This window comes from Panulirus ornatus, chromosome 31, assembly GCF_036320965.1.
Source record: "Panulirus ornatus isolate Po-2019 chromosome 31, ASM3632096v1, whole genome shotgun sequence".
NCBI classification, from domain to species: Eukaryota; Metazoa; Arthropoda; class Malacostraca; order Decapoda; family Palinuridae; genus Panulirus; species Panulirus ornatus.
In genome coordinates, this window is record NC_092254.1 from 1102538 (window position 1) to 1127989 (window position 25452).

General features: G+C 38.4%; 1 protein-coding gene across 1 annotated transcript; it reads right to left on the reverse strand.

Moving 5' to 3' along the window:
* Positions 1-848: 848 nt before the first annotated feature.
* LOC139758645 (telomerase RNA component interacting RNase-like) lies at positions 849-24413 on the reverse strand. Its single transcript, XM_071680193.1, has 3 exons — positions 24095-24413; positions 11303-11380; positions 849-3752 (listed from the first exon to the last, which is right to left on the reverse strand). The coding sequence occupies exons 1-3, from the start codon at positions 24398-24400 to the stop codon at positions 3639-3641; spliced, it is 498 nt and encodes a 165-aa protein (XP_071536294.1). The 5' UTR covers positions 24401-24413; the 3' UTR covers positions 849-3638.
* Between the last annotated feature and the right edge of the window lie 1039 nt (positions 24414-25452).

A 25452-nucleotide genomic window follows, 5' to 3' on the forward strand; every position in this document is an offset into this window, starting at 1 on the left:
TCAGAAAAACATTTTTTTTTATCACATCATAGGCAATTGATGAACTAACATTGTATTCTCATCAAACTAATATGCTTCACTTTTCTTTAATATAGAAATTTCATTCATTTGACACAGAGCTGGTGCAGTTTACTCATGTTTCACTCCATTGTTATAAGATGGACATTTTGCTAGAGTTAACAGCCTTGATGTCATGGATCAGAAAACATTTTAAAGTTATCATGTGATGTCTAAATTACTGCAGTGGTGGATAGCAACATAAGCTTAGCAGCAACATTAAGCATTTCTGCTGAATGGCAGTGCCAAATACTACTATACTGGAGCAAATTTTCAAGAAATCTCAATAGCAGGCAGAGAGATACTGGATAAATTTGTGCAGATAACGTTTACTACAGTATGCATTTGTACTAGGGCATGCACTAAAAATTCAGAGAGAGCTTTCCAGGCAGTTAAATGCCAAATAGTATAGCTTTTTTCTATTGGAGAATTCTGCAACAAAATGACACTGGAGCCAATTTGTGGATGTTTGCATGCGAGATGAACACTTTAGCAAAAACAATTCAAGTGCTATTTGCTATTGTAAGCAATCGTATTTATAATTTTGATTTTTTATTCAATAATAAAGGGTTGTTTATACAATGTTCAAAAATATTGCTTTGTTTTCCTTGTCAAAGTGATATACACTTCTTTAGTCTCGGTATTTTCCTCTATTACCCTTATTGGTAATTGTAAAGCTTTACTCTGCACTGGAAATCCATTAAATCAAAGTGTTATATAACCAAACTGGGAAATTTTCCTGTATATAGCCTTCCTCAGACAAGTTTCAGGAAATACATACAAGGATAAGGTAAGACTGGCCTAAGAATTTTATTATGAATTTTTCATAATTACGGTGCAAAACCTATTAGAATTTTTACTACCAAACTGGTGATGCTGGACTCTGCCTATGTGAGGTAACACCACAAGGGGAAAGTCATCTATAGCAAGGCTGTGTAACTGTCACATGAAAAAAAACTGTTGTCTCATTAAAGAACTTGCTTCAGATGAATCCATCCTGTCCCTATTACTATGGGTTGTGCAGCTTTGGGCAGCAAGAGCCCCAGGAAAAGGGGTCTTTGGCAACACTCAAGAGTCTTTCAGAAAGGGGTACTGTCGTAATTAAAAATGGATATAAACATATGGAGTGAAAAAGATTCGAGTGATCAGGGACTGAACAAACAGGAGGGTGAAAAGAGTGCAAGAGAGAGAATTGTAGCAATGTGGTAAACAGGCATTAACGTGCTGTCATTGAACTGAACAGACAAACGAAGCAACCTAGAGAAAAAATACAAAAATTGAGGGCTATGGTTTCAGAACATTACACATGACGGGTGTGAGCAAATCAGGCCTTTTCTCCATCTTCCTGGTGGCACCTTGCTCATGCAATTAACAGCTAACAAGAATCAAAGAAAATATTTACATATCTTGTTTACTAAACTTCGTTAAATCATTTCCTGATTCTTCAGGAGATTCCTTCAAGCCATTAATCCTTCCTTCTGCTTTTCCCATTAATCTTTTTGACACCTCCCCTTCTAGCATTTTTCACCTGGCACATGTTTTGGTCCATATGGCATCATCCTTCATTAACTCACCAACTCTCATGTTTAATATTTTAAGCTACCATGATACCAAATTTCTTCATTTAACAGGCTCAAAAAGATGGTGATGATCATTCCATAAAAGCAGATTCAGAGCTTGGAGCTTATAAAATTGATACTAACTGCTTAAATACTTGGAGTAAATGCTGTAAGTTGTGAGAATAATGACAAAATCATGTTTTGAATATAACTTTGTTTATGCCATTCCCTAGAATTATCTTTGTACTAACAAATATACAATTAACTAAGTATTTCATGATTTCTTTATTCTATAAAATGGCAAAAACTTGCAATCTCAAAATAAGCAAAAAAAAAATAAACAAATTTTCAAGTGTTTCAATCTTTATTTGTTCAAAATTTTCCAAGCATTTCACATTCAACAGCTGGCACTGTATGGCAATTCTTAATACCATGTAAACACAAAACTACAGAAATCAAAAACTTAGTTTTTTCTCCTAAAAGACTGAAATCATTCTGCCACTGTTACTCATATGTGTATGAAAGGAATGTTCACATTCCTTTCATGTAAAGATTCAAGGTTCAAAAACAAAAATCCTCAAAATAGAAAAAATAATCAATGAAAAATTTGGCTGAAGCACTTTCCTTTGCAATATATTTCATCAATGTGGAAATGTTATGGGAATGGCATAAGAAATATACAGAATGTTGTATGGTAGAATTCCTATGCTGTAGCATCAGAGGTGATGCAACAGCAACTCACAGGATACACAAGTAAATATTGCTAATCCTGTGCGTCATGTTACATCACAAAAATTATGAACATAGACATCAAAATCTAATGGAGATAAGCCGGATTTTGAAAAAAGTTCAAGGGATGTCATCTAACTCACAAATGGGAATGGAGTTTATACACCATGTATAAAATAACTGAGTTCCAACAATGGCAAGACAGCAGGGTAATTTGTTATTGATGACTGTCGTACCGCAGTACGACATGGGCCCTTGCCTGTAGATGGCCCATTCAGTAGGATAAAGGCAAACATTGTAGATATAGCCATGAAAACATACAATCACTTAAATTAAGTTCTGAAGATATATCTAATTACTATACTTACAAAATTAAGTATACAAAATTCATGTGCACACTGCACAGCAAACCTGAGAATATTTTCAGTGTCTTTTTTCCCTCCAACTCTGGATGAACTGAAGTGGAATACAAGTTTCCAAAGAAATAAAAATAATCAGTTTCAATGGTTTAAAATAAATGATGGACTACAGCCATACAGTTGCTGGATGATGACAATGGCATAAAACATGGTAGCAATTGGGAAGAAAAGTGTGAATTTCTAGCATCAGTTAAAGAGGACTCTTGCTAATGACTTGATCAATGTCCTTTCAGACAAGTACGTTACACGTTATTAATTTTGGGCTTATATCTTTTTGCATGAAATAAATCTAAATTACAGCAAAGGAAGTCTTCAGGCTATAAAGTATATACATTTGCCTTCTTAATATTACTAAATCATATCTTCCCTACAGCTAATGATGAAAAAGATTACTCAATGTCACTAAAGTTTTAGCAAACGAATACATAAAATATCGTTTTTAATATCTTTTAATATCACGAAGTGGTGTTCAAAACTGGTAAACTGCCAAGAACAATACTAGAGCAAAATAAATTTGTCCTTGTTCCACAATTTTTTTCAGAATGAACTTACAACTGAAATTCTTGACGACAAAATTACATTTTAATATATCTATCACTTAGTCATAAGCCTGGATGTTTATGACTCCAATTTTGAGCTCTAAGACTGACAAATATCTGAGGACTGGTAAACCAACTGCAAAAGCTGGTTAAACATTTTATAAATGGTAAAAAAATCTAAACCTAAAATTTACATAAATTTCAAATAACCTGCAATAAGGTTGATCTTCTTTTGCATTATCAACTTAATGACTGATTACTCTCAATCATCAGTTACATCAGGCTTTGAACCTAGCACGTCAAATTTTTTGTCACAAAAAAGGCTTTGAGACGAATCACTTAACCAAAGGTCGTCTTTTTCCTTCTTCCTCACATGATTGCTCTCTGTATTTTCGAACTTCACTCATATACTGGGACCAGGCATCAGTTTTTCCATCGTCGGGTTCTTGCTAAAAAAAAATAAAAAGAATATTTTATGTTAGATGTTTCTAAAAACAAGATGTCTACACAAAGGATAGCTTTGTATTTTTCATGCAATACTTGCCTTCCAAAATGTTATCAGACAGTCATGAATTACATACACATCTAAATGTATTCCTTAACCTACTTTACAGTATGTCTGAAACTTCATTTGGAAATTTTAAATACATATCCTCCCTTTAAAATGCAGATGCTTCATCTGCAAGACATTCCTTTCACAGAAGTACAGTACTCCTCTACAGTATACCTTCAAACCTGGACTATAAAGTGTGCATGAGTGTCAAATCTATGATCTCATCCAAGTTTTGGGAGAAAAATTGCACATAATAATTTGTGTGCTTTTTGTTACTTTTTGTGTTGGATTTGTCACAAGTCAATCAATCAGCACTCAGCATTTTGACAGGTAGCAAGGAATCACACAAACAAAATATTTACAATCTAATATGGTGTCTTTTTCGCTACCTGGATACTGGCAGGTTTTCAGAGTCCAGGTTCTGGAAGGTCCAATATCCTTTACATCTAGACTTGGGAGGCAATACTGTGTACTGTATTTATTTCCACTCAATTACATTTTCAACACTATTGAAAGATCTTTAATATCTACGTCCTCAATGTCTTAGTTAAACATGTCAAATCATTCCATTTCATCATCCTTTTATCAATTTAACTAGCATCCATTAACACAAGTTACATGTCTAACAAACCCTCCTACATCTTATGGTCCATATTTTTCTAGTCTTTTAAAATTCCTACCAATCTTCTAGCCTCTCCCACACTTTCAGTTATATGAGACCCCAGTCCATCCAAGAGCATCAACCCAAAAATTTTATTACATTCAAAACCTTAACTCTCCATCTTCCGTCAATCCAACATATTTTTACACTCCAACTTCCCTTTTTCATGCACAACCACAACACTATTTCCCTTCATGTTTAATCTTCTTTCAAAACAAACAATCAAAAGGCAGATCAATACAGTACCTTTAAAACTTTAGTGTTAATGGCTGACACATTAAGTAATAAGTAAACACAAAATCAAGAAAAAAAATTGATTCAATATGTGTTTGACATATACCAAAAACAGGAATTATCATACCAGGCCATCTAATGGATGTTTCATATTTTTACAAGAAGTAAAATTACTTATGGATTGTAAAATGGTGCTCTCTCATCCCCAACAGACTTCATCCTTGCCCCTCTTTCCAAAACTCTTGCATTCACCTCCCTAACAACCCCATCCATAAACAAATTAAACAACCATGGAGACATCACACACCCCTGCCGCAAACCTACATTCACTGAGAACCAATCACTTTCCTCTCTTCCTACACGTACACATGCCTTACATCCTCGATAAAAACTTTTCACTGCTTCTAACAACTTTCCTCCCACACCATATATTCTTAATACCTTCCACAGAGCATCTCTATCAACTCTATCATATGCCTTCTCCAGATCCATAAATGCTACATACAAATCCATTTGCTTTTCTAAGTATTTCTCACATACATTCTTCAAAGCAAACACCTGATCCACACATCCTCTACCACTTCTGAAACCACACTGCTCTTCCCCAATCTGATGCTCTGTACATGCCTTCACCCTCTCAATCAATACCCTCCCATACAATTTGCCAGGAATACTCAACAAACTTATACCTCTGTAATTTGAGCACTCACTCTTATCCCCTTTGCCTTTGTACAATGGCACTATGCACGCATTCCGCCAATCCTCAGGCACCTCACCATGAGTCATACATACATTAAATAACCTTACCAACCAGTCAACAATACAGTCACCCCCTTTTTTAATAAATTCCACTGCAATACCATCCAAACCTGCTGCCTTGCCGGCTTTCATCTTCCGCAAAGCTTTTACTACCTCTTCTCTGTTTACCAAATCATTTTCCCTAACCCTCGCACTTTGCACACCACCTCGACCAAAACACCCTATATCTGCCACTCTCTCATCAAACACATTCAACAAACCTTCAAAATACTCACTCCATCTCCTTCTCACATCACCACTACTTGTTATCACCTCCCCATTTGCGCCCTTCACTGAAGTTCCCATTTGCTCCCTTGTCTTACGCACTTTATATACCTCCTTCCAGAACATCTTTTTATTCTCCCTAAAATTTAATGATACTCTCTCACCCCAACTCTCATTTGCCCTTTTTTTCACCTCTTGCACCTTTCTCTTGACCTCCTGTCTCTTTCTTTTATACGTCTCCCACTCAATTTCATTTTTTCCCTGCAAAAATCGTCCAAATGCCTCTCTCTTCTCTTTCACTAATACTCTTACTTCTTCATCCCACCACTCACTACCCTTTCTAATCAACCCACCTCCCACTCTTCTCATGCCACAGGCATCTTTTGCGCAATCCATCACTGATTCCCTAAATACATCCCATTCCTCCCCCACTCCCCTTACTTCCATTGTTCTCACCTTTTTCCATTCTGTACTCAGTCTCTCCTGGTACTTCCTCACACAAGTCTCCTTCCCAAGCTCACTTACTCTCACCACCCTCTTCACCCCAACATTCACTCTTCTTTTCTGGAAACCCATACAAATCTTCACCTTAGCCTCCACAAGATAATGATCAGACATCCCTCCAGTTGCACCTCTCAGCACATTAACATCCATATATATATGGAGAAAAACTGGAGGAAGTGAAGTGTTTTAGATATCTGGGAGTGGATCTGGCAGCGGATGGAACCATGGAAGCGGAAGTGGATCATAGGGTGGGGGAGGGGGCGAAAATTCTGGGAGCCTTGAAGAATGTGTGGAAGTCGAGAACATTATCTCGGGAAGCAAAAATGGGTATGTTTGAAGGAATAGTGGTTCCAACAATGTTGTATGGTTGCGAGGCGTGGACTATGTATAGAGTTGTGCGCAGGAGGATGGATGTGCTGGAAATGAGATGTTTGAGGACAATTTGTGGTGTGAGGTGGTTCGATCGAGTAAGTAACGTAAGGGTAAGAGAGATGTGTGGAAATAAAAAGAGCGTGGTTGAGAGAGCAGAAGAGGGTGTTTTGAAATGGTTCGGGCACATGGAGAGAATGAGTGAGGAAAGATTGACCAAGAGAATATATGTGTCGGAGGTGGAGGGAACGAGGAGAAGAGGGAGACCAAATTGGAGGTGGAAAGATGGAGTGAAAAAGATTTTGTGTGATCGGGGCTTGAACATGCAGGAGGGTGAAAGGAGGGCAAGGAATAGAGTGAATTGGAGCGATGTGGTATACCGGGGTTGACATGCTGTCAGTGGATTGAATCAAGGCATGTGAAGCGTCTGGGGTAAACCATGGAAAGCTGTGTAGGTACGTATATTTGCGTGTGTGGACGTATGTATATACATGTGTATGGGGGTGGGTTGGGCCATTTCCTTTGTCTGTTTCCTTGCGCTACCTCGCAAACGCGGGAGACAGCAACAAAGCAAAAAATATATATATATATATATATATATTACAGAGGTATAAGTTTGTTGAGTATTCCTGGTAAATTATATGGGAGGGTATTGATTGAGAGGGTGAAGGCAGGTACAGAGCATCAGATTGGGGAAGAGCAGTGTGGTTTCAGAAGTGGTAGAGGATGTGTGGATCAGGTGTTTGCTTTGAAGAGTGTATGTGAGAAATACTTAGAAAAGCAAATGGATTTGTATGTAGCATTTATGGATCTGGAGAAGGCATATGATAGAGTTGATAGAGATGCTCTGTGGAAGGTATTAAGAATATATGGTGTGGGAGGCAAGTTGTTAGAAGCAGTGAAAAGTTTTTATCGAGGATGTAAGGCATGTGTACGTGTAGGAAGAGAGGAAAGTGATTGGTTCTCAGTGAATGTAGGTTTGCGGCAGGGGTGTGTGATGTCTCCATGGTTGTTTAATTTGTTTATGGATGGGGTTGTTAGGGAGGTAAATGCAAGAGTCTTGGAAAGAGGGGCAAGTATGAAGTCTGTTGGGGATGAGAGAGCTTGGGAAGTGAGTCAGTTGTTGTTCGCTGATGATACAGCGCTGGTGGCGGATTCATGTGAGAAACTGCAGAAGCTGGTGACGGAGTTTGGTAAAGTGTGTGGAAGAAGAAAGTTAAGAGTAAATGTGAATAAGAGCAAGGTTATTAGGTACAGTAGGGTTGAGGGTCAAGTCAATTGGGAGGTGAATTTGAATGGAGAAAAACTGGAGGAAGTGAAGTGTTTTAGATATCTGGGAGTGGATCTGTCAGCGGATGGAACCATGGAAGCGGAAGTGGATCATAGGGTGGGGGAGGGGGCGAAAATTTTGGGAGCCTTGAAAAATGTGTGGAAGTCGAGAACATTATCTCGGAAAGCAAAAATGGGTATGTTTGAAGGAATAGTGGTTCCAACAATGTTGTATGGTTGCGAGGCGTGGGCTATGGATAGAGTTGTGCGCAGGAGGATGGAGGTGCTGGAAATGAGATGTTTGAGGACAATGTGTGGTGTGAGGTGGTTTGATCGAGTAAGTATCGTAAGGGTAAGAGAGATGTGTGGAAATAAAAAGAGCGTGGTTGAGAGAGCAGAAGAGGGTGTTTTGAAATGGTTTGGGCACATGGAGAGAATGAGTGAGGAAAGATTGACCAAGAGGATATATGTGTCGGAGGTGGAGGGAACAAGGAGAAGAGGGAGACCAAATTGGAGGTGGAAAGATGGAGTGAAAAGGATTTTGTGTGATCGGGGCCTGAACATGCAGGAGGGTGAAAGGAGGGCAAGGAATAGAGTGAATTGGAGCGATGTGGTATACAGGGGTTGACGTGCTGTCAGTGGATTGAATCAAGGCATGTGAAGCGTCCGGGGTGGGCCATGGAAAGCTGTGTAGGTATGTATATGTGCGTGTGTGGACGTGTGTATGTACATGTGTATGGGGTGGGTTGGGCCATTTCTTTCGTCTGTTTCCTTGCGCTACCTCGCAACCGCGGGAGACAGCGACGAGGTATAAAAAAAAAAAAAAAAAAAAAAAAAATATATATATATATATATATATATATATATATATATATATATATATATACATATACATTTTTCTTTTTTATTTTGCTTTGTCGCTGTCTCCCGCGTTTGCGAGGTAGCGTAAGGAAACAGACAAAAGAAATGGCCCAACCCACCCTCATACACATGTATATACATACACGTCCAAACACGCAAATACACATACCTATACATCTCAATGTACACATATATATACACACAGACACATACATATATACCCATGCACACAATTCACACTGTCTGCCTTTATTCATTCCCATCGCCACCTCGCCACACATGGAATACCATCCCCCTCCCCCCTCATGTGTGCGAGGTATATATATATATATATATATATATATATATATATATATATATATATATATATATATATATATAGGAAAAGACAACAAAGGCCACATTCGTTTACACTCAGTCTCTAGCTGTCATGTATAATGCACCGAAACCACAGCTCCCTTTCCACATCCAGGCCCCACAAAACTTTCCATGGTTTACCCGATGCTTCACATGCCCTAGTTCAATTCAATAACAGCACGTCGACCCCAGTACACCACGTCGTTCCAATTCACTCTATTCCCTGCACGCCTTTCACCCTCCTGCATGTTCAGGCCCTGATCACTCAAAATCTTCTTCACTCCATCTTTCCACCTCCAACTTGGTCTCCCACTTCTCCTCGTTCCCTCCACCTCTGACACATATATTCTCTTGGTCAATCTTTCCTCACTCATTCTCTCCATGTGACCAAACCATTTCAAAACACCCTCTTCTGCTCTCTCAACCACACTCTTTTAATCATTACCACACATCTCTCTTACCCTATCATTACTTACTCGATCAAACCACCTCACACCACATATTGTCCTCAAACATCTCATTTCCAGCACATTCACCCTCTTCCACACAACTCTATCTATTGCCCACGCCTCGCAACCATATAACATTGTTGGAACCACTATGCATTCAAACATACCCATTTCTGCTTTCTGAGATAATGTTCTCGACTTCCACACATTCTTCAACGCTCCCAGAACAAAGGCCTATAGAAGTAGACATATATAGGGACAGACATAAATGTGCTACAGGGCAATCACACAAATTCATCATTGTATCCGTATTCATCTCTAAGCAGACTGAAGTTTTATCAAGCACCATTTCCTTTCTACAGACTCTTTTTGAGTTTCTTTTCAATATTACAGTGATATGTGAATTATCATCACTTGGATGGCTCTGGTGTCAAGGGAAAATTAGAAACATTATAAAATTTATAATCCATACAGTAATATTACTTTTGTGGAAATATGAAAGCTGATACCCATCAGGTGGCATAGTATGCCTGTGAGTGGGTGTTACCAGATTTCGCCTTGTGGTTTCACTGAGTGAAAAGCCACCTTCAGCAAGGCTGTATCATCATCAGTTGACAAGGGCAGTGCAATTTTGCAGAACTTCTAAATCCCAAGTAGTCAATCATTTTCCTGTTTCTAAATGCAGCACAAAGCTGCAAAAGTCCCATAAAATGGGTTCTCGGGCTATATAAAACAACTAGCATGAATGTGTGTAATTAAGGTATCTATCTGTAAACATGAAAAAGGAACAAACTCACATTGCTTTGCCCCTCAAAAAAAAAAAAAAAAAAACATTGGTTTAGCCTTATTCTGAAAATATTCAAATTCCTTACATTTCCACTTGAATTCCAATAATGTCATTCTATTACTAAATACATTTCCTTACATCTGTTCTCTTTGCTGTTTTCCAAGTTTCCATTAATGTCCGCAAGTCCTCCCCAACCCAACTTTGAACATTTTATCCTTCTCCAACCTGTTACTACTTAAGAATCTCCTTGGTTTTTATAAAATATCTGCTTTCTGTTATAGTTTTTTAAAGGAAATGATTTCTGTATTTGCAACTTGTAATTACCTCTGTAGAGTACAATGAGTTCTACATTCATGAGGCCTTGTCTATGTGTGTGCATGCACAACTTAATTATTTGTAAATACTAACCAGTACAGTACAGGGAGGGGCATCTGACACTTATGGGTCCTATCTTCTAAACTTGTACATAAAAATAAGTAATCACACACAAACAAATAGTTCAAGAAATGGGGACCTACCTCTTGAACATTCTCTAAAATCATAAAACTTCTTAAATCTATACATGATCTCTGCATTACTCATGTCTTCATTCATTTTTCTCTATTCATCCATCATTCATATTACTGAGACTCATATCTGTATCATTTTATCTAGTATTTATTCATTTATTATACTCAGTTACTCTCTCCTGCATTGAAGGTAGCGCAAGGAAACAGACAAAAGAATGGCCCAACCCACCCACATACACATGCATATATCGAGTATTTGTAAATAAAATGAGCCATTCATTTTACAAGTAATATTTGCATTAAGTGTGTTACAGTCCCATCAGAAATCTGAGCTAGTATAGTAATTAAAACTCACTTTACTGATGATCCAAAACCTAACCAAACAAATGAACAATAATCAATTAACTGAAATAAGGGACTTACCGGTTCACTCACTGGTTCTTTCCGCTGCTTCTTGACCATCCCAGTGGCCAGGATTCTCCCGCCCCGCCGTTTGCCCACCTGCGGAGAGACAAGCTCACCTCCATTAGACTGGGCCCATCTTTCCCCATAAGACTCACCAGTCCAGGGGGACCTTGACTTTATCCTTGGCAAGCTCTGCTGACCATCTCGCTGATCACACCAATGCTCTGTGGAAGAACCAAATTCGGCCATGGCACTATTGACTGCACTCTGGCCTTATGTCACACTACATACAACCATCCAGCACAATACAAGCAGGTCTGCTCCTCCACCTGCGGGGCCCATCAACCCTCCTGATGCATATGGTCTGAATTCTTAGCTATACTTTAACAAAATATAAACATTTCTGTCAGAATATTAAAATTTCTTTACAGTTTCAATTAGAACTTAGTTATTCAATTGCTGGTAACTACAGCAACAGCTAAGAATTCAATCTCATTCTTAGAAATAATATAAAATAAAACTATCGACATTAACTAATGCTGTTACATGATGTATCCAGAAATCTATATACTAAGTTGCTATTAAGTATGAAGGGTACTGTGAAAAAAACTGAATGAATAAAAGATGAAAAAAGTTAAAGCTCAATCAAATTCCTTGAAAAAGTTTCTCTGAGGTAGGAGGAACTCACAGGTCTCAGATGATGGGAAACTCAATAAATGCCAGTCAAACTATAAGTTGCACAAACTATTCAATATACACTGTGTAAGACTGGACTTAAAAGTAACATATTTATTTTAATACAGTAAAATTCTGATGAGATAAAATTCAATACTGTAGATAAACATCCTACCCAGCTTGGACTATCCTCTTGGGAACTTGGATTAAAGTCTGACTTATAAAATGGTAACCCAAGTTGCCATACATAAGTCTGTCAATGAGCTGTAGTAATTTCTCATATTTAGATATATTTTTGCCTGCTGCACATTGTCAAACCTTCATTATTCTAAAATTCAATCTATGGGGGAATGAATACCATTACTTAAACATTTTTTGAGACACAGAAGGGTTGTCCAAAAGTTAATCCAGTATCAGAATTTTACTGTAATTTCCAAAATTCAAAATATTAAAATTTTTTTAAAGTGAAATCCATTAAGATAAGAAAAGATTCCTGCTGATAAGTATGACAGTCTATCACGATCAGTACAATGCATTACCTTTAAAAAATAGACACAATGTCCTGTTCCAGCTCAGTTTTAATAATGTACACACTAAACATCTAATTTTTCTACATATAATCACATAACGCATACATCTATGCACTGCTCAACAGCACAACTATATATCGACAGCGGATGCAGACGTTTCCAAAGGGAGAAACTTAGGTAAGACTAAGGGTGCAAAAGACTGAAGGATGCTTCAAACAGTGACACTAGGAATAAAGTCAAAGTAGAGAGAGACAAAAACATTAAACAGGATACAACATAGAGGATGAGGTTACCAATGCAGTTACTGTCGAGGTCCCCACACTTTCTCAAACACAATATATATGGTGTGAGGTGGTTTGATCAAGTAAGTAATGAAAGGGTAAGAGAGATGTGTGGAAATAAAAAGAGTGTGGTTGAGAGAGCAGAAGAGGGTGTGTTGAAATGGTTTGGACATATTGAGAGAATGAGTGAGGAAAGCCTGACAAAGATGATATATGTCAGAGTTGGAGGGAACAAAGAGATATGGGAGACCTCATTAGAGGTGGAAGGAGAGAGTGAAAAAGATTGAGCGATAAGGGCCTGAACATACAGGAGGGTTAGAGATGTGCAAGGAATAGAGAGAATTGGAACAATGTGGTATACCAGGGTCGACGTGCTGTCAATGGACTGAACCAAGGCATGTGAAGCATCTGGGGTAAACCACAGAAAGGTCTGTGGGGCCTGAGTGTGAACAGGGAGCTGTGATTTTGGTGCATTACACATGACAGTTAGAGACTGAGTGTGAAAGAATCTGGCCTTTTTTGTCTGTTTTCCAGGTGCTACCTCATTGAAACAGGGGGTAGTGATGCTACTTCCAGTGGGGTGGGGTAGTGACAGGAATGGAAGGAGGCAAGCAAGTATGAGTGTGTACAGTGTGTATATATGTCTGTTTATATATATATATATATATATATATATATATATATATATATATATATATATATATATATATCCCCAACAGACTTCATACTTGCCCCTCTTTCCAATAATATAAAAAAAAATATATATATATATATATATATATATATATATATATATATATTTTTTTTTTTTTTTTTTTTTTTTTTTTTATACTTTGTCGCTGTCTCCCGCGTTTGCGAGGTAGCGCAAGGAAACAGACGAAAGAAATGGCCCAACCCCCCCCCCCCCCCATACACATGTACATACACACGTCCACACACGCAAATATACATACCTACACAGCTTTCCATGGTTTACCCCAGACGCTTCACATGCCTTGATTCAATCCACTGACAGCACGTCAACCCCTGTATACCACATCGCTCCAATTCACTCTATTCCTTGCCCTCCTTTCACCCTCCTGCATGTTCAGGCCCCGATCACACAAAATCTTTTTCACTCCATCTTTCCACCTCCAATTTGGTCTCCCTCTTCTCCTCGTTCCCTCCACCTCCGACACATATATCCTCTTGGTCAATCTTTCCTCACTCATTCTCTCCATGTGCCCAAACCATTTCAAAACACCCTCTTCTGCTCTCTCAACCACGCTCTTTTTATTTCCACACATCTCTCTTACCCTTACGTTACTTACTCGATCAAACCACTTCACACCACACATTTTCCTCAAACATCTCATTTCCAGCACATCCATCCTCCTGCGCACATCTCTATCCATAGCCCACGCCTCGCAACCATACAACATTGTTGGTACCACTATTCCTTCAAACATACCCATTTTTGCTTTCCGAGATAATGTTCTCGACTTCCACACATTTTTCAAGGCTCCCAAAATTTTCGCCCCCTCCCCCACCCTATGATCCACTTCCGCTTCCATGGTTCCATCCGCTGACAGATCCACTCCCAGATATCTAAAACACTTCACTTCCTCCAGTTTTTCTCCATTCAAACTCACCTCCCAATTGACTTGACCCTCACCCCTACTGTACCTAATAACCTTGCTCTTATTCACATTTACTCTTAACTTTCTTCTTCCACACACTTTACCAAACTCAGTCACCAGCTTCTGCAGTTTCTCACATGAATCAGCCACCAGCGCTGTATCATCAGCGAACAACAACTGACTCACTTCCCAAGCTCTCTCATCCCCAACAGACTTCATACTTGCCCCTCTTTCCAGGACTCTTGCATTTACCTCCCTAACAATATATATATATATATATATATATATATATATATTTTTTTTTTCTTGCTTTGTCGCTGTCTCCCGCGTTTGCGAGGTAGCGCAAGGAAACAGACGAAAGAAATGGCCCAACCCACCCCCATACACATGTATATACATACGTCCACACACGCAAATATACATACCTACACAGCTTTCCATGGTTTACCCCAGACGCTTCACATGCCCTGCTTCAATCCACTGACAGCACGTCAACCCCGGTATACCACATCGATCCAATTCACTCTATTCCTTGCCCTCCTTTCACCCCCCTGCATGTTCAGGCCCCGATCACACAAAATCTTTTTCACTCCATCTTTCCACCTCCAATTTGGTCTCCCACTTCTCCTCGTTCCCTCCACCTCCGACACATATATCCTCTTGGTCAATCTTTCCTCACTCATTCTCTCCATGTGCCCAAACCATTTCAAAACACCCTCTTCTGCTCTCTCAACCACGCTCTTTTTATTTCCACACATCTCTCTTACCCTTACGTTACTTACTCGATCAAACCACCTCACACCACACATTGTCCTCAAACATCTCATTTCCAGCACATCCATCCTCCTGCGCACAACTCTATCCATAGCCCACGCCTCACAACCATACAGCATTGTTGGAACCACTATTCCTTCAAACATGCCCATTTTTGCTTTCCGAGATAATGTTCTCGACTTCCACACATTCTTCAAGGCTCCCAGAATTTTCGCCCCCTCCCCCACACTATGATCCACTTCCGCTTCCATGGTTCCATCCGGTGCCAGATCCACTCCCAGATATCTAAAGCACTTTACTTCCTCCAGTTTTTCTCCATTCAAACTTACCTCCCAATTGACTTGACCCTCAACCCTACTGTACCTAATTACCTTGCTCTTATTCACATTTACTCTTAACTTTCTTCTTTCACACACTTTACCAAACTCAGTCACCAGCTTCTGCAGTTATTTATATATATATATATATATATATATATATATATATATATATATATATATTATCCCTGGGGATAGGGGAGAAAGAATACTTCCCACGTATTCCCTGCGTGTCGGAGAAGGCGACTAAAAGGGCAGGGAGCGGGTGGCTGGAAATCCTCCCCTCTCGTTTTTTTTTCTTTTTTTTTAATTTTTCCAAAAGAAGGAACAGAGAAGGGGGCCAGGTGAGGATATTCCCTCTAAGGCCCGGTCCTCTGTTCTTAACGCTACCTCGCTAATGCGGGAAATGGTGAATAGTATGAAAGAAAAGAAAGAATAATTATATATATTATCCCTGGGGATAGGGGAGAAAGAATACTTCCCACTTATTCCCTGCGTGTCATAGAAGGTGACTAAAAGGGGAGGGAGCGGGGGGGGGCTGGAAATCCTCCCCTCTCATTATCTTTTTTTTTTAATTTTCCAAAAGAAGTAACAGAGAAGGGGCCAGGCGTGGATATTCCCTCAAAGGCCCAGTTCTCTGTTCTTAACACTACCTCACTAATGCGGGAAATGGCAAATAGTTTGAAAGAAAAGAAAAAAAAAAAAAATATATATATATATATATATATATATATATTTTTTTTTTTATTATACTTTGTCGCTGTCTCCCGCGTTTGCGAGGTAGCGCAAGGAAACAGACGAAAGAAATGGCCCAACTCCCCCCATACACATGTATATACATACGTCCACACACGCAAATATACATACCTACACAGCTTTCCATGGTTTACCCCAGACGCTTCACATGCCTTGATTCAATCCACTGACAGCACGTCAACCCCGGTATACCACATCGATCCAATTCACTCTATTCCTTGCCCTCCTTTCACCCTCCTGCATGTTCAGGCCCCGATCACTCAAAATCTTTTTCACTCTATCTTTCCACCTCCAATTTGGTCTCCCTCTTCTCCTCGTTCCCTCCACCTCCGACACATATATCCTCTCGGTCAATCTTTTCTCACTCATTCTCTCCATGTGCCCAATCCATTTCAAAACACCCTCTTCTGCTCTCTCAACCACGCTCTTTTTATTTCCACACATCTCTCTTACCCTTACATTACTTACTCGATCAAACCACCTCATACCACATATTGTCCTCAAACATCTCATTTCCAGCACATCCACCCTCCTGCGCACAACTCTATCCATAGCCCACGCCTCGCAACCATACAACGTTGTTGGAACCACTATTCCTTCAAACATACCTATTTTTGCTTTCTGAGATAATGTTCTCACCTTCCACACATTCTTCAACACTCCTAGAACCTTCACCCCCTTCCCCACCCTGTGATTCATTTCTGCTTCCATGGTTCTATCTCCTGCTAAATCCACTTCCAGATATCTAAAACACTTCACTTCCATTTTTTCTCCATTCAAACTTACCTCCCAATTAACTTGTAACTCAACCATACTGAACCCTACTGTGTGTGTGTGTGTGTGTGTGTGTGTGTGCTATTTCATGTGTGGCAGGGTGGCGACGGGAATACATGAAGGCAGCAAGTATGAATTATGTAGATGTGTATATATGTATATGTCTGTGTATGTATATGTATGTATACGTTAAAATGTACAGGTATGTACATGTGCGTGTGTGGGCGTTTATGCATATACATGTGTATGTGGGTGGGTTGGTCCATTCTTTCATGTTTCCTTGCACTACCTCACCGATGCGGGAGACAGCAATTATCATAAATAAATAAATAAATAAATAAATAAATATATATATATATATATATATATATATATATATATATATATATATATATATATATATATATACCCCGGTATACCACATCGATCCAATTCACTCTATTCCTTGCCCTCCTTTCACCCTCCTGCATGTTCAGGCCCCAATCACACAAAATCTTTTTCACTCCATCTTTCCACCTCCAATCTGGTCTCCCACTTCTCGTTCCCTCCACCTCCGACACATATATCCTCTTGGTCAATCTTTCCTCACTCATTCTCTCCATGTGCCCAAACCATTTCAAAACACCCTCTTCTGCTCTCTCAACCACGCTCTTTTTATTTCCACACATCTCTCTTACCCTTACGTTACTTACTCGATCAAACCACCTCACACCACACATTGTCCTCAAACATCTCATTTCCAGCACATCCATCTTCCTGCGCACAACTCTATCCATATATATATAATGTTGTATGGTTGCGAGGCGTGGGCTATGGATAGAGTTGTGCGCAGGAGGATGGATGTGCTGGAAATGAGATGTTTGAGAACAATGTGTGGTGTGAGGTGGTTTGATCGAGTAAGTAACGTAAGGGTAAGAGAGATGTGTGGAAATAAAAAGAGCGTGGTTGAGAGAGCAGAAGAGGGTGTTTTGAAATGGTTTGGGCATATGGAGAGAATGAGTGAGGAAAGATTGACCAAGAGGATATATGTGTCGGAGGTGGAGGGTACGAAGAGAAGTGGGAGACCAAATTGGAGGTGGAAAGATGGAGTGAAAAAGATTTTATGTGATCGGGGCCTGAACATGCAGGAGGGTGAAAGGAGGGCAAGGAATAGAATGAATTGGATCGATGTGGTATACCGGGGTTGACGTGCTGTCAGTGGATTGAATCAGGGCATGTGAAGCGTCTGGGGTAAACCATGGAAAGCTGTGTAGGTATGTATATTTGCGTGTGTGGATGTATGTATATACATGTGTATGGCGGTGGGTTGGGCCATTTCTTTCGTCTGTTTCCTTGCGCTACCTCGCAAACGCGGGAGACAGCGACAAAGCAAAAATATATATATATATATATATATATATATATATATATATATATATATATATATATTATCCCTGGGGATAGGGGATTAAGAATACTTCCCACGTATTCCCTGCGTGTCGTAGAAGGCGACTAAAAGGGGAGGGAGCGGGGGGCTGGAAATCCTCCCCTCTCGTTTTTTTTTTAATTTTCCAAAAGAAGGAACAGAGGAGGCCAGGTGAGGATATTCCAAAAAAGGCCCAGTCCTCTGTTCTTAACGCTACCTCGATAACGCGGGAAATGGCAAGTAGTTAAAAAAAAAAAAAAAATATATATATATATATATATATATATATATATATATATATATATATATATATATACCTCTACAAGCATTAACTTGAAAAAACAAAATGCCAAAAACCTACATCAAAAATTAAACAGGATGCAAAAATGTAATACCGACTTGTAATGACTATCTGGCAAATCTTGATCACTGACTAGCAACATTACTAATCAAGTCCTAGATTGCAACAACATCCTAGCATTCAAAGACTATAATAAATTTATCTGTATTACTATTTCTCACATAAATCATCCTCTACAAACAAACTCACATGAATAAAATCTCACAGGTCTAAGCTGTGTTTGTCAGTCATTCACCATACACAAGATAAATGTAAAATGTATGGTAATGTTTAATGACCCATCTCTATCACTTAAAATTTCAATTATTCATTTTGCAAAGACAGTATGGTGTACAGTTCTTCAAATAAAGTGAGACTCAGGAGAGTAATTTGAGTCATTATTCATCTTAACCTTAGGAATGCAAAAAACAAGATACAGAATATCTGCCTAAATATCAAACACTGCTGAGTGTGAAATGCAAATTCACCCCATAGTGTCATAAAATTTTTTTCCTACCAGTGTCTCAGGCCAGATATAGCCACTAGTTTTAAAACACTGTGCCTCAACTCGACTCAGGCAGCGATGTGTGACAAACACCATTACAACTGCATGTTTACTTTTTCATCAACAGGTGCTTCACTGACACGACAATGAAAACCAACCAATGACTACATTATACTGAAAACGGGTTGAAATAAATAACTGAGATGGGTGTATGAAGATCTGAGAAAATATGAGGTTAATCATTAAAGTGAAACACTAGTAATGTTTCAGTTTTACAACACTATGACAATCACATATGAATTTAATTTCATTTTACAGTGGTAGTATAATGTAGGTATAGTAAAGTGAGACCAAAGAAACTTGTCTGGACCATTATTTTCAAATCTGCAATATGTAAGGTTGAAATGGCTAGGCTAGGCTAGGCAAATAAGGGAAAATGTAAATGAAATGCCTGATAAATCAAAACATAAAAACCTCACATAATGACCCTGACCACTGACATTCACAGAACAAATACACCAGCGTCATGTGATGAGCTGCTGGAATCATGTGCAATGGCTGCTAGTTGGAAGCTTGGGCAGTAGTTATACTAAATACTCACTTTGTTTACATATTCAGGCATTTGGTATAATGATAAAATCAAGTTATGTCTGGTATACTTCAGCTATAACACTGGAAATAAGGAAAATCTCAGCTGGTAGGAGAACTTTTCATGGGGTTCTGTTGTTTTCTACAACTACTTCAGTAATATTTGTTTAAGGATGTCTACTCTATATATCTTATTATATGCAGCATTATTTGAGGTATTACTTTATACATAAAAAAAAGTTTAATGGTGAGGGTTATACAGAACAGGCAAAAAATGGGAAGTTAGGGAAAAAGTATGTGAAATACTTTTAGAAATCAAGAGAACCCATGAAAACATCACTTAACTGTTCTATCAGATAAAGTACAAGCTAGATGTCCTCTGAAAAATAGGTACTGTAATTTACCAGTTTATCTAAGCATCAAAACTGGCTTTGAACAATGAATAATTCTACTTTATGACTGCAGTACAGTGTACTGTATAAAAAAAATGAACAAAAGCTATGGAGTATGATTTTGAGCAACATATTTTATTTTGTGATACTGGATTATAATTATCAGAAAAATGTACATTTAATTAATGTAAACAATGGCAAAACAATTGTAAATCATCAACAGAACCTCAGTAAATCTTACCTAACCTTCCTCTCAGTTATAATACATTTATATTTTCAATAAGTACTTTATTATGATCAAAGATTAAAGGACAAAACCAAGATGGGCATCACAAAAGCTACCCACAAATGTCAATAAAAATGACATACCAAGCAGCCACTTCATGCTGTTCCCAGTAACAGATCACAATAATGTTGGTATGTTTCAACAATAAATCTTGGATGCTAGGCGAGGGTGGGTGAAGTTCTGTTGGCTTACATGCGAGTTTGATTACAAGAGATTCTGTTAGGTTTTATACATTTATCACAATTTCATAAACTTTGCATTTTCCTGATATCCATAATCATTACACTGTCCTATCATTTAATAATACAGAAATAACAGTGTTTCATATCAAACTCTATTTTTTTCTGTTATTCCCATAACACTACACTAGAACTGCAGAAATAAATAACGCAATATCCAAAGCTAGTTTTGATGCATTGTCAATCTGGTAACTTTAAAAAAAATATTAAGAGTAAATGTTTAACCTTTAAACCCCTCTATTGTTTTCTGTACACACCAGTCAATTTCTTTTTTTTTTTCAGGCTAAGGGCAGCATAGCCAAGTGGTTAGTGTACCCAGCTACCACGCAAATGGTGCAAGATTCGAATCCTTGCTGTTGGAGGCATTGTAATATATAGTTGGGCTGTTAGTTTGAATGAAGTAAAACTGGAGGAAGTAAAGTGTTTTAGATATCTGGGAGTGGACTTACCAGCAAATGTTACCATGGAAGCAAAAGTGAGTCATAGGGTGGGGGAGCAGGCAAAGGTTCTAGGAGAGATAAGAATGTGTGGAAAGAGAGAACGTTATCTCTGAGAGCAAAAATGGGCATGTTTGAAGAAATAGTAGTTCTTACATTATCATATGGTCGCGAGGCATGGGTTATAGATAGAGTTGTATGGAGGAGGGTGGATGTGTTGAAAATGAAATGCTTGAGGAAAGTATGTGGTGTATGGTGGTGTGATCGAGTAAGTAATGAAAGGGTATGAGAGATGTGTGGTAATAAAAAGAATGTGTTTGAGAGAGCAGAAGATGGTAAGTTGAAATGGTTTGAATATATATATATATATATATATATATATATATATATATATATATATATATATATATATATATGTCAGAGGTGGAGGGAACATGGAGAAGCAGTAGACCCTGGTTCAGTCCACTGACAGCACGTCGACCCCAGCATACCACATCATTCCAATTCATTCTATTCCTTGCACACCTTTCACCCTGTATGTTCAGGCCCCAATGAATCAAAATCTTTTTTACTCCATCCTTCCACCTCCAATTTGGTTTCCCGCTTCTCCTTGTTCCCTCTGAGACATATATCTTCTTTGTAAATCTTTCCTCACTCATTCTCTCCATATGTCCACACCATTTCAACACACCCCCTTCCACTCTCTCAACCACACTCTTTTTATTTCCACACATCTCTCCTACCCTTTCATTACTTACTCAATCACACCACCTTACACCACATATTGTCCTCAAACATTTCATTTCCAACACATCCACCCTCCTCCATACAACCCTATCAACAGCCTATGCCTCGCAATCACATAACCTCCTCCATACAACCCTATCAACAGCCCATGCCTCACAACCACATAACACTGTTGGAACTACTATTCCTTCAAACATATGCATGTGAGTGGATAGGTTTTTCTTCATCTGTTTCCGGGCACTATCTCGCAAACGCAGGAAACAGCGATCAAGTACAACAAATACGTAAATAGACAGATATGGCCCATCCACTGATATACACATGTATATACAAAAATGCTCATACATGCACATATACATATCAATATATACACATCTACATACACATACACAGACATATACATATATACACATGTACATATTCATACCTGTTTGCCTTCATCTACTCCACGCGCTACCTCATCCCACTGGAAAGAGCATTGCTAACCCCTGCTACAGTGAGGTATCACCAGAAAAACAGACAAAAAAGGCCACATTCATTCACACTCATTCTCTAGCTGTCATTTGTAACGCTCCTAAACCACAGCTCCCTATCCACATCCAGGCCCCACAGAACTTTCCATGGTTTACCCCAAACATTTCACATGCCCAGGTTTAGTCCATGCCATACAACCATATGATATTCTTGGAACTACTATTCCTTCAAACAAACCCATTTTTGCTCTCTGAGATAACGTTCTCTCCTTCCACACGTCCTCCATTGCTCCTAGAACCTTCGTTTCCTTCTCCGCCCTGGGACTCACTTCCATGGTTCCATTTGCTGCTAAGTCCACTCCTAGATATCTAAAACACTTAACTTCCTCCAGTCTTTCTCCATCCAATCTTATATCCCAATAAACTTGTCCCTTAACCCTAGTAAAATTCTGGCTATGGGTTCAATGCCATGTGGTAAAACAGATGAACATGATATTTCCTTTGAAGGCATTTTGCACCCATGTACCCTTGAGGAATTGTGGCAGCAAAACTCAGTTCATAAAAATATATGGGTGAAGAGGATACCCTGCCACTGTGTGTATATAGGTGGAGAGATTGATGGGTAAAACATGGTCATGAGGCAATGCTTACATACAGGTAGATGCACAATTTCCAATGGCTAGCACTCTTAAACAGAGCACAAAAAGCTTTGGTACCTTTCATCTACAGCATCAAAGTATACGATTAGGCAGCTAGATGTTAGATGAGGTTGTCAATGGTTCTAGTGATTTACAGAATTATTTCTAACATCTTTAATAGGTTAGAATACCCCTTAATTTTTCTGAACTTCATAAATTTGTATTCAAATGAATCCAGTAATGAACACATTTGATCATGCAGCCCTACAGAACACATAATAATTATATTGTTATTTTTCAAGTGTAGCACTGAAGGTAAATCTAAGCTGCTATGGATAGTCTGTGATTTCTGAAGATAATTAACTTTTCTATGAATCTACACTACATTTTCCTTAATTTTCAAAACTTTCCTTTATTAGCTTATCTGAAACTGCAGAACTAAACCTGAAGCTCCTTAATAATGCTGCAGACCTATAAATTAACTATGTGGCACAAAGGCAAAACTGTCAACTCCCGTTTCCATTACCACTGAGAATGGCATCCCTGCACTAGAATCTTAACAACGGCTGTCTTCTTAAAGAATTTCTCCACAGTGCCAGAATCACATTGAATGATACATTCTCAAATTCATATCACTGTTTTCCATAATCATGAAAGAGTAAATTGTTAGCCACATCAAAGTCACCAAGACCATTGTATTACACTAGTATTCCACTATTAATATAAACATAGACAATACAGTGTTAGTATACAACTGGAGCAGCACCTGCCGTTTCCTGTTGGTTAAGATGATCTTCCTGCTTACACAAAACTAAGTATCATTTGTTCTCTTTACAGACTCTGATATACACCTTATCCAACAGTCTTACTGATATCTGAAAAACAAATCTGATCTTGCCTGAAATCAGGAAAAGTTAATCCTGCAATAACAGAACGTCATGAGTAGTCTGAGCTGGAATGAAAGGCAGAGTTACATTACTAAGACAAGGTGTGATGGTAAAAGCATAATGAATGCTATGGTAGCCTGGTCTTACAAAACTTAAGGATGTCTTCTTGGGCTGGTCCTTGGACGAGGGCTCGAGGGCTGCCGCTCCACCGTCGTCCTCTGGGGTCGCGGCCGCCGTCGTCTCGCCAGCCACACTTGCTTTGGGTTCTTCCTTCTTCTTCTGGTCCTCCTGCAGCTTCTTAAACATTTCCATAAATGAGCCGTCGTTTCTGAAGATATTTGCCGTCTGTAGCTTAGTGGCATCTTGACTGTTTGAGTCTTCTCTACTGTCCGAACTAGAATAATGGTGACTACCGCTGTCCGCCATGTTTACATCTGCTTCCCTTATTGACATGCAGGAACTGCTTTCATGTCTCGCATTACTTAATATGATCATAATATACTTTATTAAGTCCAATGAATGATCTTACCGTATTTTTTGTATGATAATCAATCAATAACATATCGTTTTGGTAAAGGGTATATTTTCATATTTTTTCACTGATGTGTGGAGGCTAAGCTTTGAAAATTTAAAATGATGTGGCTCTTCGACTATATATATATATATATATATATATATATATATATATATATATATATATATATATATATATATATATATGCGCATGAATAATAAACAGACCCATAAACCTCCACAATGCAGGATTATGAAATAATAAGAATACTAGAAAAATACACCACTGGTTGAAATAAATAAGAAGAAAACATAAGCCTTCACCATCTTAAATTTTTTTTTTCTTCACTTATTGTGATGCAGTTATTCACATTCTTGCAAAGTAGTAGCAGGACTCAGGATCATGCTAGCAGTGAGTCTAGCCGGCCATAATGCCAAGGAATAATAATTTGAAAGGTAGTGAATCATCTTCCTTCTCGTTGTTAGATAACATGTATGGATTATTTTTACATATGGAACAGCTGTAAACCTTAATGGTCACTAGATTACATTAGAGCATCAAACTATACCAAATTTTATTTACAATTGAGTGGTTACTGAATGTTACATAACAGACAAATGTTCAATGATGGCATATTTGTGATGGACTGAAGCGTGAAGTATCATTCTCGGTGGACGAGGAGGGCCGTGGAGTTACTTTCATTAATTTTAGGAAAGAATTGTTGTGTTTAATTATGGTTACGTAATCTTACAATTATTAGTAGCATGAGAAGTAAGGGAAAGGTATTGTTACAGCTGACACATTAGGTTACAGTACCGCTAACATGGTTGTGAAATCAGTAAGGTTGCAGGTAATGTTACCATGTAACCAGAGATTTCCCCAAAAGATCTATAGATGAATTATTTGCTCTTTAAATTTTTGTTTATGCTAAATAACCATGCTAACATCATTGCCCGTTGTCATAATTAATTTTTGTGGATGTCGGTCAGAA

Coding starts and splice junctions, on each gene's coding strand:
- LOC139758645 (XM_071680193.1), bottom strand. CDS start 24,400: ATGTCAATAAGGGAAGCAGATGTAAACATGGCGGACAGCGGTAGTCAC. Junction 11,381..24,094: donor AGAAGACATCCTTAAGTTTT/GTAAGACCAGGC, acceptor GTCTCTCCGCAG/GTGGGCAAACGGCGGGGCGG. Junction 3,753..11,302: donor AAGAACCAGTGAGTGAACCG/GTAAGTCCCTTA, acceptor ATTTTTTTTTAG/CAAGAACCCGACGATGGAAA.